General features: G+C 39.8%; 1 protein-coding gene across 1 annotated transcript; it reads left to right on the top strand.

Moving 5' to 3' along the window:
* The first annotated feature begins 348 nt into the window (after positions 1-348).
* On the top strand, positions 349-15941 carry NAPG (NSF attachment protein gamma). Its single transcript, XM_042463104.1, has 12 exons — positions 349-477; positions 2558-2625; positions 4114-4198; positions 5495-5512; positions 6542-6572; positions 7997-8106; positions 8548-8614; positions 9691-9761; positions 10609-10687; positions 10942-11021; positions 12362-12491; positions 13690-15941. The coding sequence occupies exons 1-12, from the start codon at positions 422-424 to the stop codon at positions 13837-13839; spliced, it is 945 nt and encodes a 314-aa protein (XP_042319038.1). The 5' UTR covers positions 349-421; the 3' UTR covers positions 13840-15941.
* Positions 15942-16464: the final 523 nt, after the last annotated feature.

Here is a 16464-nt window from a genome sequence, read left to right as displayed (position 1 = left end):
CTTGAACGACTTTAACTTTCCTGCTCAGCTTCAGCATTAGCCCTGCTCCAAAGGAAGGAGGGCATTTGGGACAGAAATGTGGATTTATGACCCATTTCCCCCCAAATGAGTGGGATATAAACGCTTTTTAGGTCGCTGCCAGCCAAATAATCCATTTTGAGGAGTGTTTGGGGAAGGGAGAGGACGCACGAAGCGTCATGCCTCCTCCTCTCCCTTTAGAAAGAGAGGCAGCAGAGTTCAGCATAACCTGCCGCCGCCATTTTGTAACACAGAACTCAGACTCTAATCTTTGGATGCGGCGGCGGCGCCTCAGTCGTGCATGCGCACTTCTCGAAGCGAGGCTCCGCATTTGGCGCAGTTTAGAGCCCCTCGGCTTCCCGTAGTCGCGGTGACGTCGCGAAGGCGAGTCCTGATAGGCAAAATGGCGGCGCAGAAGATCAACGAAGGCTTGGAGCACATCGCCAAAGCGGAGAAATAGTGAGCGGAGGAAGCAGGAGGCTTGTCAGCCCCTTCGGGAACCGGGCGAAGGCCTCTCGGGCTTCACACTTCAGGGGATAATCCGGTTTGACATCGCTTTTAACTGCCTTGGCTCAAGACTATGGCATCCTGGGAATTGGAGTTCCCAGAATGCCATGTCCTTGAGCGAAGGCTGTTAAAAGCGATGTCAAGCCAGGTTGTTCCCTGAAAGGTGGACATGGAGGACTGGGTCCGGGAAGAGGAGGACGGGTGTGGGAGGGGGTGCGTCTTGTTGTTGTTGTTGAGTGCCTATGAGTCCCTGTATTGGGAGCAAATAAAGTAATAACAATGATAATAATAATAATAATAATGGGTGAGCTATTTTATGTGGGGCTCTTTAGCAAGAAGGTATAAGTCATTGCAAAAGGATGTCAAGAAGATGGTTTTCTTGAATGTTTAGACAATGTTATGCGATATTATATCAAGAAGATGGTTTTCTTGACTGTTATGTTATATTATATTAAGAGGATGATTTTCTTGAATGTTAAGACCATGTTATATTATATGAAAACTGAATGGGTGGCCTTGGGTAAGTCACACTCTCTCAGCCTCAGGGGAAGGCAATGACAAACCCTCCCTGAACAAATCTTGCTCAGAAAACCCCTTAGGGTCACCATAAGTTAGAAACGACTTGAAGGTATATAACAACAACAAAGGTGCATCCTAAATCTTAAGTCCTAGTTTGCTTCATTCTTGTCCCTTGATGCAGGGGCACCCCTCCTTCCCTTTTGGGAAGGCATCTTCCTTGACGCTTCTTGCTAAAGCCCCACATATACGTTATATACTTAGCAGCTCTCCCAATTAACCCCCCCCCTTTTTTTCCACTGTCTATGAAATGCCCCAGTTTCTCTCTTCTCCTCCCATTTCATCCCATTGTTCATAGCTAAACTCAGTTGTGGCAAAGTGAGTTCAAAGTGCGAGTGTAGCTTGAGCTCATTCGAAAGGGGAGCCTTGTCTTGCCCAGTCATTCCAGCCAAAAACAAACTGCTGCAGCCTCTCCTAGACTTTGTGTTTTTCCTATCTAATAGCTTTTGCTTTCCTGAGCACACGTTTCATTGCAAAATGCTGGAGGGTACATATGCACAGATGGGGGACTTTTCCATAATTGATGTTTATACATGGCTATAAAAAGACATGTTTTTATATGGCTGTTAGATGCTTACTTTTCAAGTCCCCCCAGTGGCTATGAAATTAGTTCACATTAGTGTTGCATGTTTTGTGTTATTTTAAGCAGAGTTATACCAGTGGACCGTCTGGCCCTGTGTTGGCAGCAGCTGTCCAGTAAAAGTTCATCTGTTCTACTTGACATCATCTCAGATAGTGATGGCAGGGATTGAAACAGGGAGCAGATATTAGCGTCTGCTCTGCCACCAACCAGCAACTTGAAGATAAGAGACATTTTCGTTAAAGCCTGTGCTTGAAGTAGACATGTTTTTTCCTCTGCTGTAGAGAATCAGAAAGATGCACTCTAACTTTTCTGACACCAGTTTGAATGTTGGGCTACAACTTTGGAGACCAGGTTTTGATTCCCTGCTTGTCCATGACACTCACTGGATGGCCTTGGGCAAGTCACATGCTCTCAGCCTCAAGGAAAGACAATGGGCCTGAAGAGAAAGGCCAAAATAAAGCTGCCTCGGGTCACTTTGGAGGTATGCTTTTTAAACGACACATGCATCCTAAGAGGCAAGATGCTGCACCAAAGCTGTGCTCCAGTCAACTAGCGCATGCCTTTGGCACGGCATCTGGCCTCTTAGGACGCATGCATCATTTAAACAGCATACCTCCAAAGTGACCCGAAGCAGCTTTATTTTGGCCTGTCTGTATGGACCCAATGGCACAACCTCTTCTGAGCAAATCTTGCAAAAAAACAAAAAACAAAACCCTATGATAGTTTTGCCTTCAGGTCGCCATAAGTTGGAAATGACGCAACAGCAACAGCAACAAGAAGAATTTAATTGGCTGATGATGGCAATCAGCTTTTGTTTTAAATTGTCAAGTTTGTTATTTTTTTATTAATTGCTTGGCTTATTTTGTATTTCAGTTTGAAGACCGGATTATTGAAATGGAAGCCAGACTATGATAGTGCAGCTACTGAATATTCAAAGGCAGGTATGTTCTTTAAAATAACTGGACTTTAATTTTTCTATCTGAAATATGGTTTATCACTTTCTTCTTTAATTAATTTTTGTGTATCAGCAGTTAAAGCAGTTTGTGGTCCAACCTAGTGAACATCCTCTGACTCACACTGCTATGTTCTAGTTATTACTTCTTGATGTTAAAATAGTTGTATCCTACCCTATGTCACAAGATCTTAGGGTGGTATGCAAAGCCAAATCAAGACAAACAAGTTAAAACAGATACAGAAAAAATAATTAAAATAGAGCATGTAAAAGTATATTAAACATGTCAATAAGTTAAAACAATGTACAGCTGTGCACATAAGCATTTTGAATTAACTCAGCTAGGCCCAAAGGCTTTAGACATGTTTTTACATGGCCTCTGAGGAAGGGCACCCTCCCATATCCTCCCATAATGTACTTAATTCACTATTAAGACTCAAAAGGGGGCCTGCTCAGCACCTCAATTCTTGGGCAAGCATGCATAGAGAGAGGAGATCCTTTAAGTACTGAGGTTGAAAGCTAGGTAATGCTTTTAATGTCATCAGAACTCCGACCAGAAGCATATTGTCATCCAGTGTAGTGTTTTTTAAGACTCGTATTACATAACGCTGATGTTTTTCACTGAAATTCTTCACTTACAAATAGCTGAGCAGCAAACTCACATGCCTATCTGTCTCTTCACTTGTTTTATGTCTGCTTATACTGCTTCAGGCTGGAGACTATTGGCTTCCAGCATGCTTTTTTATGATTGCAAAAATGTGTCTCAGTGTGTTCTGTATAATTTACTGTAAGTAAGTGTGCATAAGGATTATAAACCAGAAAACTGTAAGATTTTTATTCTAAAATCTGATTGCTTCTAAGACTTGTATCATCTGTCATCATCTAACAAAGACATGGCATTCATTTATGAATGGGATAATAATCAACTTCAGGGAATTTGAGAGAAAACCCGTTTGCACAAGGTTCAAATCCCCACTCACCCATGAATCTAACTGGATGATTTTGGACTAGTCACATGCTCTCAGCTTTACTTAACTGAAAGAGCTGTTGTGAGTCTTAAAAGAGGTGAGATCAAACCTTTGTTGCTCTGAAAGTGTCTGTGTTAAAAGGCAATATCTTGTGTGTATCCTTGACAAAACTGGGGATGTACCTCAGACACATCATGAGAAGGCACGACTCATTGGAAAAAACAATAATGCTAGGAAAGGTAGAGGAAAGCAGAAAGAGAGGAAGACCACATGCTAGATGGATGGATTCTATTAGGGAGGTTATGGGTGTGAATTTACAGGAACTAAGCAGAGCAATGGAGGACAGGAAGTCTTGGAGATGTCTCATTCACAGAGTCGCCATGGGTTGAAGTCGACTCCAGGGCAGTTAATTACTCATCCGTGTGAGAAATATTACTGAGATTTAGAATACTCATTATGTACCCAATACTAAATGCATTTTCATATTTCTTCTTCTTTTCTTTTTGCAGCTGTTGCTTTTAAAAATGCCAAACAATTTGATCAAGCAAAAGAAGCATACTACAGAGAAGCCATCTCCCATGAACACAATAAAGCGTATCTTTTCATTTAATGTAGCCTCTCTCTTAAGTTTGAAAAAGTTGGAGCTGGGTTGATACTATTCCTTTGCCTGTTCAAACATAGAACAATTGTATTCGCTCTTTCTTAGAACTTGTTTAGTAGAGAATTAACGGTCAAGAGTTATTTGTACATGAGCAGTGGTATTGCTTCCAAATGGAGTCTGAGAAGTCTGTCCTCAAGTTTTGTAATGGTTGAGTTTAAAAATATGTACTCAGTGCATTTCAGTTGTGTCTTCAGTAATTCTGGAAGGCTATTTTTTTTAAAAAAATGAGCATACAAAACAGGCAGTGTTTGTAGGCTCTGTTTCAGCACTTGGGCTTTATTGCAGTGTCTTTGACAAACCTGAAGGCAGGAAAAGTGTGCTTAGCAATGGAGAAGACTAGTGTGATTCTCCTATTTTACTGTACATGCATACTGGCCATTTGCCCCTTAAAGTACTGTGCATGTTCAATGACAGCTTCATTTCTATGTTTGGGTGGATTTTAAATGGATTTTAGCAATTGCTATCAAGATTTTAACCAAATCATATAGCTTTATAATAAAACTATTGCTATCATATTTATGAGGTCCTTTGTAAACTCCCGATTCAAAGCAGGGTGATGTGGAGAGGAGCCTGGGATCTTGAAGGCTATACTGGTGCTGGCAAATCTTCCAGTACCTGGCCCAAAAGACTGCATGCTCGTTGCCTGAAAGTTGGCCACCACATGACCAGTTGATCAGAGTATCTATCAGTGTGGTGGTGTACAATAGTTGTTTTCTGATCAGTAGAGGGACTTCCTACGTAGATGAAATTGCAGATCTTTGAGGTATTTGTTGGGATGTTTTCAAGCTTTTACTCTATTTTCCACATGACATAACAACACTATTATAATAGCTTCCTGAAATATGAACTAGTGAGGCTTTGGACTTTTCAAAAACTGTCTTATCACAAAGAGTAGTGTCCTTATGATTTTAGCAAAACAGACTCCATGGTCAGAATGGATTTCCTAATTCCATTTTAGGATGTCCCCATGGAGAGGAGAAATACGCATGTAAATATATCTTAGGACATTTTTTCCTGCAGTTAGTTTTGATCTATTTTCCTTTATTGAGCTCATTACAAAAATATTTTAATGAGTGACTTTTTAAATTATTTTTTGCGGGGGAGAGGGTCTGTGTATAAATATAAACCTGTGCAACAGGTCTTTCAGTATGAACTGTTTAAAACCATAAAAATTGAGCTTAGGAAGACATTATATCTTGTGTCCTTGACTCAAAATAACTTGTATCCAGTCTTTTCCATGCTGCAAAGTAAGTCTGAATGCCACTTTAATTTATCAAGTTTGAGGGTATCTATATAAGTTTTAACTGTTGTTGAGAAAGGTAAAATACTCCCCTGCGTGTTCAGGGAAATAATGACTTGGCTTCACTTTAGAGTTGTAAATAATATTTATAAGCATTGTCTTCCTTGCAAGAAAGAATACCTCAATCCATCCCAATGTTTCAAACGTTTTTCCACATTTTTTTATTACTGTATATATTCATGTATAAGTAGAAATTTTAGTCAAAACATTTGCCCCAAAAACCTGTGTTGCCTTAGGTCAGTGTAAGTCCTGTACTTGAACTCTTCTTAAAAAAAAGGAACCAACCCCTGGGGACAGGCAAGAGAGTAACCTCCCTTGCCCCTGCCCCTATTCTCTCAACCATCCAGCCTTTAGTGTGAACACCAATAGTTATGTCTGCTGGAATTTTATAAGCTGTTCAGCATTGTTTTTCCTTGCTTCATCCTTTTGATCATTGTTACATGCCCCTAGGTTTTACCCTCAACTTGTCCACGGATCATATCAAAATCTATAATTTTGGCCATATAACCTTTCCTCGACTTATATGAGGTCAACTTATAGTCTAGCACATACAGTTTGATTGTATTTTGGGAGTTATTTGCAAAAAATGTTTGCACAAAAATTACATTTTGCACAAAGTGTAGGAATTTTTACCAAAAGAAAAGCCAAAATTTGGAGAATTTGCTTGTACATTTTGAGGTTAGGATTGACTTTCAATGCAACAATATTTACTTTAAAAAGACATCTTATTGTGAACATTAATTTTCCCTGCTTATGAACATAATTTTCCCTGCTTAGGGCTTCTTTCTTGTTCCTGTATGCATTGCTGATAAGGATTTTCAAATCAAATGGCAACATATTTATGCAGTAAATACATTGGGACTTCCTTATTTAAGCATCCACAGATGACAAGCCTCCATTATCCCCAATGATGGCAGCATGTACATCACACCACCATTAGAGAGAATGGTAACCTGTTTTTTGTTTTCTTTTCCAGGGCTTATGAACAAGCTGGTATGATGCTAAAGGTGTGTGCTTGTTTATTCAGATTCCATATATAAAGGTATTTGGTTACAAATATTGTGGTTTTATACTTTGTAAGTTTCACTTTGTAGTCTAATATTTATTTATTTGAGTTATTCTGGTGGGGTACAGACCGCAGAAAATGGGCGGCCTGCAGCCGCCCCTTTCCGCACCAAATTGGGGGCAGGGCAGCCTCACCGGCAGACCAGAGGCCCCAACCTGGCGTGTTCCCAAGTCATGGAGAAGCGGCAAAATGCCGCTTCTCCATGGCCTGGAAAGAGGTGCCCGTGGGGCTTCATGCCCCCAGACACCCCAACAGGCGCGGCAAAGAGGAGAAAGGGGCCGCCCAGCCCCTTTCTCCTTTGCATCGCTGGGGTGGTCATGTAGGAGCCACAGCAACGATGCGCGTGCGCAAAAGGAGCTCCATTTCAGAGGTCCTTCCCACAATGCTGAAAGGGTGCCCCAAGTGCCCTGCAGCATCATGGTGGCATCACGCATGTGCAAGTCTGTGTGGAGGTGACGCATGTGTGACACCATCATTGTGCAGTGTGTGGATGGTGCGCTTCCAAAATGGTGCCATCCATACGAACTAGGGCTGGGGAGCGTACAGTTACTGCGTGCTCCCCAGCCCTAGTTTTTGCCCAAGGACAGCACTTCTGCGGCATCTGTATCGGGCCATTGTGTCTTCTTCCCAGAACTGGAGATCAGAACTACTCACAGTTTTTTTTAAAGCAAGTGAAAGTAACAGCAGATTAAAAATAGGCAAAAGAGTATGACGTTAGGCATAATGTTAAAAATTATAAGCAAATACGTTCTGTGTCTAAATTTTTCTGTTGAATTGTGAAATTGTTATTTTAAATCCACCGTATTTAGGCTTACAGTTACTCTAGGGAGCTGCATTGTTTAAATATTTTAAAATTACACTTTACTAATTTATCACAATTTTCTGGTATCTGTCCAGATTGGCTATTGTTTGGACACCTTTGGATTTTACCAAGTGTGGTATAGTGGTTTGACTTTTGGAATAGGACACTGGAGACCAGGATTAAAATGCTTTTTGGCCATGGAAACCTGCTGGATGGCCTTGGGCAAGTCACACATTCTCTCAGGCTCAGGAAGGCAAACCCTTTGAACAAAGCTTTTAAAGGAAAAATGTTTCCTGGTACTGATATAGTTTGGAACTAAGCTATACCTAAAAGGTCAAATCTATACTAGATTATTACTTTGATAAATTTAAAAGGAAAAAGGACACGAATTAACCTATTAAATAAGTAGAGTTTTATCATATTAGATGAATCATATACTGTATACATATTTATCATTTAATGATTGTAAGCACCTACAGAACCAGTACAAATCAACCAAAGAAAAGCTTTCTTATCACCTCAATTCTTCCTCATCAAACAGGGCCTCTTCCTTTCTCCTTTAGGAAATGCAGCAACACCATGATGCTGTGGAATTGATTCAGAAAGCCAGTATGATGTACCTGGAGAATGGAACACCTGATACAGCAGCTATTGCCCTAGATCGTGCTGGGAAGTAAGTTTGTTATGTAAAACCTTTAGTGGTGGTGTTTTTTTTTTAAAAAAAAAATCTGGAATAGAAGTTCAGTTCCTCTAGGTTTATTTATTTATCCTGTAAGACATTTCTTTATCATCTCCCAGAAGTGCTGTCTTTTAAAAAATAGTTGTCTTTTTAAAACTATTAATTTAATTCAGGAGTGGAGATTTTGAGATCCTCCAGGGACCTAATTTTACATTTCAGAAGTACTCAAGCAATATTGGAAGGAAGGCAGAATATAAAATAAATAAGTTTAGTCTCATGGCTACAGAGATTTGTGCCTTTGTTGTGAAGGCACCAGATAAGAACAAAGAATAAGGGAAACAAATGGGCCTGTCTACTCTTCATTCTGGTCCTAGCCATTGCTGGATGTGACCCAAGTAGATTGTTGTCCTCAGCAGTTGATGATTTTTATTTCAGGGTGATTGAAAATATAAATCCAGACAAGGCTATTCAGCTGTATCAGCAAACAGCAGCAGTATTTGAGGTAAGTCTTCTGAAATCGTAATGTATGTTCCAGAGACATACAACATTACTGAAGTTAGCAGAAAATAATGTTTAAAATAGGTACAGTTAGGCCATATTGCAGAAGAATGAAACTGCAGGTGTACATCAGTATTTTAAGTATGTCGTTAAGCAAGTGTGTTCTTGTCACATGGTCACCTACTGGCATTCTTGAGTGGATTGACTGGCATCACTAAAGTCACCTTTACATCATTCCTAACACTTCCATCATTAAGAGCTGTTTGCTTTGCATAGTGCAGGCGAGCTACAGGTATAGGTAGTAAAACCTGCAGTTTCTCATTTCTTCCAAATAAGCTGTGATTATCTATAAAAATATTTTAAAATAGGGTGGGAATTGTGGAGCACACAAGCTGTATATGTTCCCCCCGCCCGCATTTTCTGATTGTAGACTTTCAGTTTTTCCCAGTCTTCCAGAAGAAAGCCCCCATATCAGTTGGGCTTTCCCAGCTCGCCTGCCCCTGTGGTGTGCTGCTGAGTCTCTCCTACCACCTCTTTCTTTGTCAACTTTTCCCTTCACCACCCCACATTCTCCCTTCTCCCCGGATGCTGCTGCTATGCTCTTATCCTCTGTAGCCCTCCCACTTCCTCAAAAGAAAGAGGGACGGAAGAAAGGAGAAAAAGAAAAGGAAGCTTGCTGCTCCTGCTCATGGCACCTGGCTCTCTATAGAGCTGTTTTCTTCTCGCTTCTGGGTCTTTGAGCTTCTTCAGAGTTGACTAAGGAAATTGCATAGGCTATATGATTGAAGACCGATGCAGGAAGCAGATGGTTCTGTTAGCAGCTGGAGAGAGGACATCAGTTCAGAAGAGAAGAAGGAGGGGAGAGGGAGACGGGGAAGTGTGAAAGAACATGGAAATTTGTGTGTGTGTGTGTGTGTGTAAGTCAGAGGTGGTAGTGCGGCCTGTGTAGTTGTGGATTCCTGAAAATGGCACTCTTTCCCCTGGCACATGTCTACTCCTGGTTTAAAACAATGCAGTTGAAGTTGCTTCACAGTTAAGTCATTAATGTTTATATATTCCTATGATTCCCTTCTTTTCCAGAATGAAGAACGTTTACGACAGGCAGTTGAAATGTATGGAAAAGCTTCAAGACTTTTAGTCAAAGGTCGTAGGTGTGCATCTTATTACTACCTTTTTTTAAAAAATGAAATCTTTCTGAAGATGTTACTGATTGATGTGGCTTTTGCATAATAGACACACAGCTACTATTGACTACTTGCATGTTATCCTGATGATATCCTGGATATTCTTCCAGAAAGCCGTTTTCCAGAATATAAACTGCTAAGTTACACTACTGGGACTTTCAACTCCCTCCCACCTTGTCTCCCTCTTCCACATGATGCACCCACAGGGCTGTTTGCACATTCTGACCCCCCCCCCCCCCAATTTTCAGTGTGGTTTGGCACCCATATAGCTATATTAGAAACGGTCACCCAACTTCATAGAATCATAGAGTTGGAAGAGACCTCACGGGCCATCCAGTCCAACCCCCTGCCATGCAGGAAATCCAAATCAAAGCATCCCCAGTAGATCGCAATCTAGCCTCTGCTTAAAGACCTCCAAGGAAGGAGACTCCACTACACTCCGAGGGAGTGTGTTCCACTGTCGAACAGCCCTTACTGTCAGGACGTTCTTCCTAATGTTGAGGTGGAATCTCTTTTCCTGGAGCTTGCATCCATTGTTCCGGGTCCTGTTCTTTGGAGCAGCAGAAAACAAGCTTGCTCCCTCCTCAATATGACATCTTACTTTTTTACAGTTATATTCATGGGCCTTTTGAAACAAATGGTTCTTGGTTTGGTGCCTTCAGTGCAGGATCACTGTAGTTGCAAGCATGGAACCTATTACTATATATTTGTGTTGTTAAGCTGTCTGAAATTGGACATTCAGTTGCATTAGTTGTTGTTCCTGTTCCTACTGCTTACGTTAAATGAACATTCCCTTTTCCTTCTTGTCTTCCAGACTAGATGAGGCAGCAGTATCTCTGCAGAAAGAAAAAAGTATTTATAAAGATATTGAAAACTATCCAACATGTTACAAGGTATAAATTCTACTGGTTTCTACCTGCTCCCCAGTTTCTAGAAAGAAAAACTTAATTTTCTTTTCAGTTAATTTAATTTGTGGGCTTATTCTGCTTGACTGATATCTAATGAATTATGGCCTAGAAAGCATTATATCTCCCCTGATGGTATACTTGCTGTCTTGGAAGCTTTACAGTGGGTTATCCCTCTATTTTTGTTCTTTTGAAATACTGTTTTATTATTGCAGAATAATTATTCTTTCTTTTTGTTTTAGAAAACTATTGCTCAGGTCTTAGTTCATCTTCACAGAAATGACTATGTTGCTGCAGAAAAATGTGTCAGGGAGAGCTGTAGGTAAGTCACTTGCCTGATTGGTTTTTAATGTAAAAATACGGTACTATTCTATGTCATATCAGCAATTTGAATACCTTTGTATTTCTGCACTTTGCATGTAATTGCTAGGTTAAGTGTTAAATGCTGGGTTAGCTAAGTTGTCACAGTTTTGAGAAATACACAGCTTGCTGCCTATAAAACAGCCATTCCAACTGGTATGCTGCAGATGTGCTGAATTACAGTTCCCATCATCCAACATAACTGGAAAGCACCAGGTTAGGGAAGGATTCAGATTTGCGTCATGTGTCTTATCATCAAGTTTTGCACACCTATAATTGTCAGGTTGTATTACTGTATATACTTGTGCATAATAAGTCAAATAAAGCATAATAGTAATAATAATAGGTCAAAAAATGGATCCAAAAAACCTGGGCCGACTTATACAGGGGCCAATATGGTACTTCAACCCGACTTGCTCCCCAGTCAAGTTGCCCCCACAAGGGACAGTCCAGCTGGGAAGATGCTGGGGAGTGCGATCAATCGCCCTAGAGCCTCTTCCTAGCTAGGCTTTCTCCCCAGGAGGAAGCCCAGTTGGGAAGAAGCTGGGGAGGGTGACCAAATGCTCTGCAGCCTCTTCCTAGCTGGCTCCATACTCGGGAGAAACACCAGCTGGGAAGATGCTGGGGAGGGTGACTGATAGCCCTGCATCCTCTCTCCAACTGGGCTCCCTCGACTTATCCACGGGTCATATAAAAACCCAGAATTTTGGCCCCAAAGTTGACCTCGACTTATACATGAAGTTGACTTATAGTCAAGTGTATATAGTACTGTCTAGGAAATTGAGCTGAAGGCATCCAATTTATTTTTAATTTTTTAAAAGCAATATCTAGGCTACCTATTGTTTAAAATATCTGTGTACAGTAAAAACGATAAAGCAATAATATATAAAGTCATAATTAGGAGTTACACAAAACAACCAAGCTGGTAATAAACATTAACAGAACCAATAAAGACAATATTAAATATAATTCATGTTACATACTGGAATGTCTGTGCAAATGAAGGTGCCACAGCTTGTACTGGATGTCTTCATTGGGGAAAACATCTCGTAGTGAGGCTGTTGCAGTAGAAATGACTGTTTCTGGTCATCAGTCATCTAATTTCAATGAGTGAGGCCCGGAGGAGGGCCCTTAGGTGATGAATTCAGGATCTAGGTAGTATCATGTAATATGAAACTGTCTTTCAGATCCCCGGGTCTTAAGCATATGTGTGTGTGTTCCATTTCCTTACTTTTACCCTGTCTGAAATTTTGGTTTGTTAACTTGGAGGGGCTTTTTTAAATGAAGTTTCAATTGCTTCAGCATACCAGGCTTCAGGGAAAGTGAGGACTGCGCAGCATTGGAACAGTTACTAGAAGGGTATGATCAGCAAGACCAGGACCAAGTATCAGATGTATGCAATTCACCACTCTTTAAATACATGGACAATGAAGTAAGTTGTTCTGCAGGCGTGTGTGTGTGTTTGAGTAGGAAAATGTAATTGGGGACTGACGTATTGAAATCATGAATTCAGTTCTACTGTGTAAGTGAAAAACTGAGTCAGTAGTTGGGATTGGAGAACAAAAAGAGCAGTTTTTAATTTGTATAGGTAAATAAGGTTCCTACTGTGTTCAGTTCTTGGAGCCAAGATGTTATATGTGGTTGTAATTGTTAGCTTAAATGTACACTTATTTTATTAGCTAACAAGCTATTATTAACTATTGCAGAATCTTAAGATGTGGGGAAAACTGTGGTTGAATGTTACCTGCAGTTATATTAGGTTTATGTGGTAATTCAAGGCTGTGTTTGGATGTTTAAATTTTAACCTAATCTGAAATAAATCTGCTGTAGTTGCTTTGCTTATACATTTGAAAGAGTTATAAAAAAAACCAAGAAAGTGCAACCATAGTTTTTTATGGGTTTTTTGGGCTATGTGGACATGTTCTAGAAGTCTTTATTCCTGATGTTTCACCAGCACCTCTAGCTGACATTCTCTGAAGATGCCAGCCAAGATGCTGGCGAAATGTTAGGAATAAACTCTTCCAGAACATGGTCACATAGCCTGAAACCCCCCCCCCAAAAAAAACCTATGGATGCCGGCCGTGAAAGCCTTCGACTTCACAAACTGCAACCATTGCTTTCTCTTATTCTGAACTGAAAAACCATTGTTAATGGTTTCCAAAGTGGCTGTAGGTTGGAAGTTCTCTTCCATATATTTGCTTGTTATAAAGCCATTCACTATAGTTCCATTACTGACCCTCCCATGAGCGGAGAGTTTCTTCCTCAGGGAACAGAACTCTTCTCATGGTTCTCAGAACTGAATCTTTACATTCTGTCCACCTTTTTTGATGGCAGTTGAATATTTAGTTTTTAAAAAAGGTCTTCTGTTGCAAACTACCATTTCAAGAATAATTACACAAGTTCTTGTTGTTCTATATTGAGTCCACATAAGTTCAGTAATGATGGACACTTGCTTGGGCAAATCAGGTGTTTTTGGACAGAGTGTAAAAGTGTAATGCTGACACTGAACAGGTTGCCATTATGGCAAATTATTACATTGATTTAAATGTTTACATGGATTTTCTTTTGAGTAATATACTCAGAATGTGCCCTTAAACATGCAGACATCTTACTCTTCCTGTTTTTACCAGTATGCAAAGCTTGGTCTCTCATTGGCTGTCCCAGGAGGAGGTATAAAGAAGAAATCCCCAGTTACTCCACAGGGCAAAGCAGATGGCAAAGCTGTACCTGGAGCTCCTGGAAATGAGGATGATGATGATTATGCAGGTGGACTATGCTAACTCCAGTTAACTGTGCTCTCAGATATCAGTGTGGCCACTGAGCAATTCCAAATGCATCCAAATTATATTTTGTTGCAGCTATCAAATTGGAAAGTATAATGACTTGTCATCTTTTAAGGTACTTGTATAAAAATGCATGGCTGTAAACCTGTATCTGTGGGCTACAGTCTTAAATCTTATGTCTTTTCAGTGCATCTGCTTTAATGAAAAATTTGAGTACTGTAGTCTCTCTCTGAAAAGGAAGTATGTTTGGAGGACGGTATTTATTTTCAGTATTTCTTTCAAAATGTCTCTAGTTTCATGGCCCATTGTTTTATGCTCCAGTGTCTTTGATGGCCCTGCACAAGGTTGGAGTTTGAGGAGGAAAGTTCTGAATCCTACAGAGTTATGAATTATTGCTGCTGTTACATATTAAACAAAATCACTAAAACATTGACAGCACCTTAAACTATGATGGCTATCCTTACCCCCACTGAGGAGACTCATATGTGCAGACTCATATGAAACATATGTGCTTGTATGCAAGCATATCTGTAATATGTATAGGAGGTCTGTGGTCAGTACCAAAAAATATAGGTTTTTGGATGTTTTTTAAAAGAAAAATGTTGTTACTATTTATCCATGTAACATTGGTGTGAATAAAAAGAAGAAAACTGATTCCCTTTTGGATATTGAAAAATGTTAGCTGTGAAATCGTTTCACTTTATTCTATAAAATGGGAATTCAAAACATTTGTGTACAAATAGTGGCAAATTATTTGTCCTTTCTGGTAACAAAGCAGAATTCCAGTAATAAGAATAAGGTACACTTACTTTCAATCCGGGCTGGCACCTTTCAGTACTTGTACAGTACATTTGACTCTTCTTTGTAGATATAAAGAGAATTTTTTCCAGAGTGTCTGGAGTCTAGTGTAAAGCTGTAAAAATCTTCCTGTTTCTCTCCACTCTTTGCTGCAGTTTTTCTAGTCAGGTCAATTTAGGCAATTGTTAACTGGTTGATAACTTCAGGTTGGTATAATGATAAAGCTAAAGACAGGAGCTGAAAATACAGGTTTACTGTCTATAATCTGTATATGTGAGAAGCCTGTCACCTATACATGTAAGGTAGCTTTGATAATGTCTCCTCACCTGATCTTGGTAATGCATTAGTAATAAAACTCTTGGAGAACATTGTGCTTCATGAACTCTTAAATTGTCCTGGGCCATATCATCGCAGCAGAAGGATCATGAAATGTAATAATTAACATTCCTACTAGTTTTGTATTGTGAGAATGAATTAACTTCAAGAACATCCTTTTGTGTTAAATGAACTACCATAGGCTAACATTTACATTTATCAATGAAGATACTGTTGTGTTTGTCTAGTATGTAGCACATTGATTAAGAACAGGCTTATTTCTACAACATACTGTTTTGTGTTTTGTTCAATAAGACTGTAGGCCCTTTAAATTCCATGTTCAGAATAAGTTAGGTACCCACTGTGTGTAAGAGTTGATCTGGGCCCAGGTTTAAAGTTCCCTGTTTTCACAATATGCAGAAACTCTAGGGTTATAAAATATCTTTTAAACACTGGATCCTAGTAATGCTTCCAAGACTGAAATTTGTGAAGATGGGTGTAGCTTAAACTGAGCCATGTCCTTTTTACCTCCTGGCTTTTGTTTCAGGTGATTAAAATATAATAAATATAGTACCTTTATTAAATGTTAACTTCTAATCTGCACTTTCTGAATAAAATGTGTTTAGTGTTTAATGTCCAAGGCACACTGCACACTTCTTTTGACAAAGAGAGAAATGCAACAAGAAGGAAAATTTGGGGAAATAATGCCAAACTTTTAAGAGCCAAAACAGAACTTGGCTTGCAAGTATGCTAACATGTATTATGAAGGTAAACAACTATATTAAATATGATTTGTCTGTACAGCCAGGTGTGTGTAAACTGTGTTTTATGCAATGTGAACCTGTGTTTTAATTGTAATTCTGCACAGCCTAAATGTGGGTTATAATACTACGAAAGAAATGTTGTAATTGCCATATGCTGCAGCTTCTCAGAAAACAATCCCTGTATTTTGCCTGTAAAACAAAAATAAAGCTTTAAATTGTGAATTTCTTCATGGTAGTTGTGACTAGCTTGATCTGCTTGCATGCTCAGACCTCAGTATTGAACATAAGCGAGTTGGAAATTTGCTTGTGCTTGTTGACAACATCAGCTACCCTAGCACTGAAGATTACGTACTTGGTTTATGTCTTGTAAGTGAGAATTTAAGGTCAGTAATATGAATATTGAGTGTCACTAGCAGGGCCAAGGATTTCTGAACTGTTTCTAGAATCGTAGAGTTGGAAGGGGCCTCATGGGCCATGCAATCCAACCTCCCTGCTAAATGCAAAATCTCCTGCTAAAGCATCCCCAGCCAGTAGCTGCCTAGCCCTTTTTGAAGACATCCAGAGAAGAAGGCCCTGCCACCTCACTAGGCAACAGGTTCCATTGTGGAGTTGCTCTTACTGTAAAGTAGGCCCTTTTAACATTCAGTTGAAATTGATTCACCTGTAATTTAACTGTTACATGTGACCCTATTCTCTAGGGCAGCAGAGAACAGACATGTAAAGAGTCCAGTCATGTCAGCCCTCA

This window comes from Sceloporus undulatus, chromosome 4 (genome assembly GCF_019175285.1).
Source record: "Sceloporus undulatus isolate JIND9_A2432 ecotype Alabama chromosome 4, SceUnd_v1.1, whole genome shotgun sequence".
NCBI lineage: Eukaryota > Metazoa > Chordata > Lepidosauria > Squamata > Phrynosomatidae > Sceloporus > Sceloporus undulatus.
The sequence above is the reverse complement of the archived record's forward strand: the minus strand, read 5'-3'. Positions and strand labels throughout refer to the sequence as shown.

Bases quoted from the DNA above. Each gene is read 5' to 3' on its own strand.
- NAPG (XM_042463104.1), top strand. From the start codon at position 422: ATGGCGGCGCAGAAGATCAACGAAGGCTTGGAGCACATCGCCAAAGCG. The intron at 8,107-8,547 runs GTAAGTTTGTTA...TTTTTATTTCAG, and splicing joins GCCCTAGATCGTGCTGGGAA to GGTGATTGAAAATATAAATC. The intron at 11,022-12,361 runs GTAAGTCACTTG...CAATTGCTTCAG, and splicing joins TGTGTCAGGGAGAGCTGTAG to CATACCAGGCTTCAGGGAAA.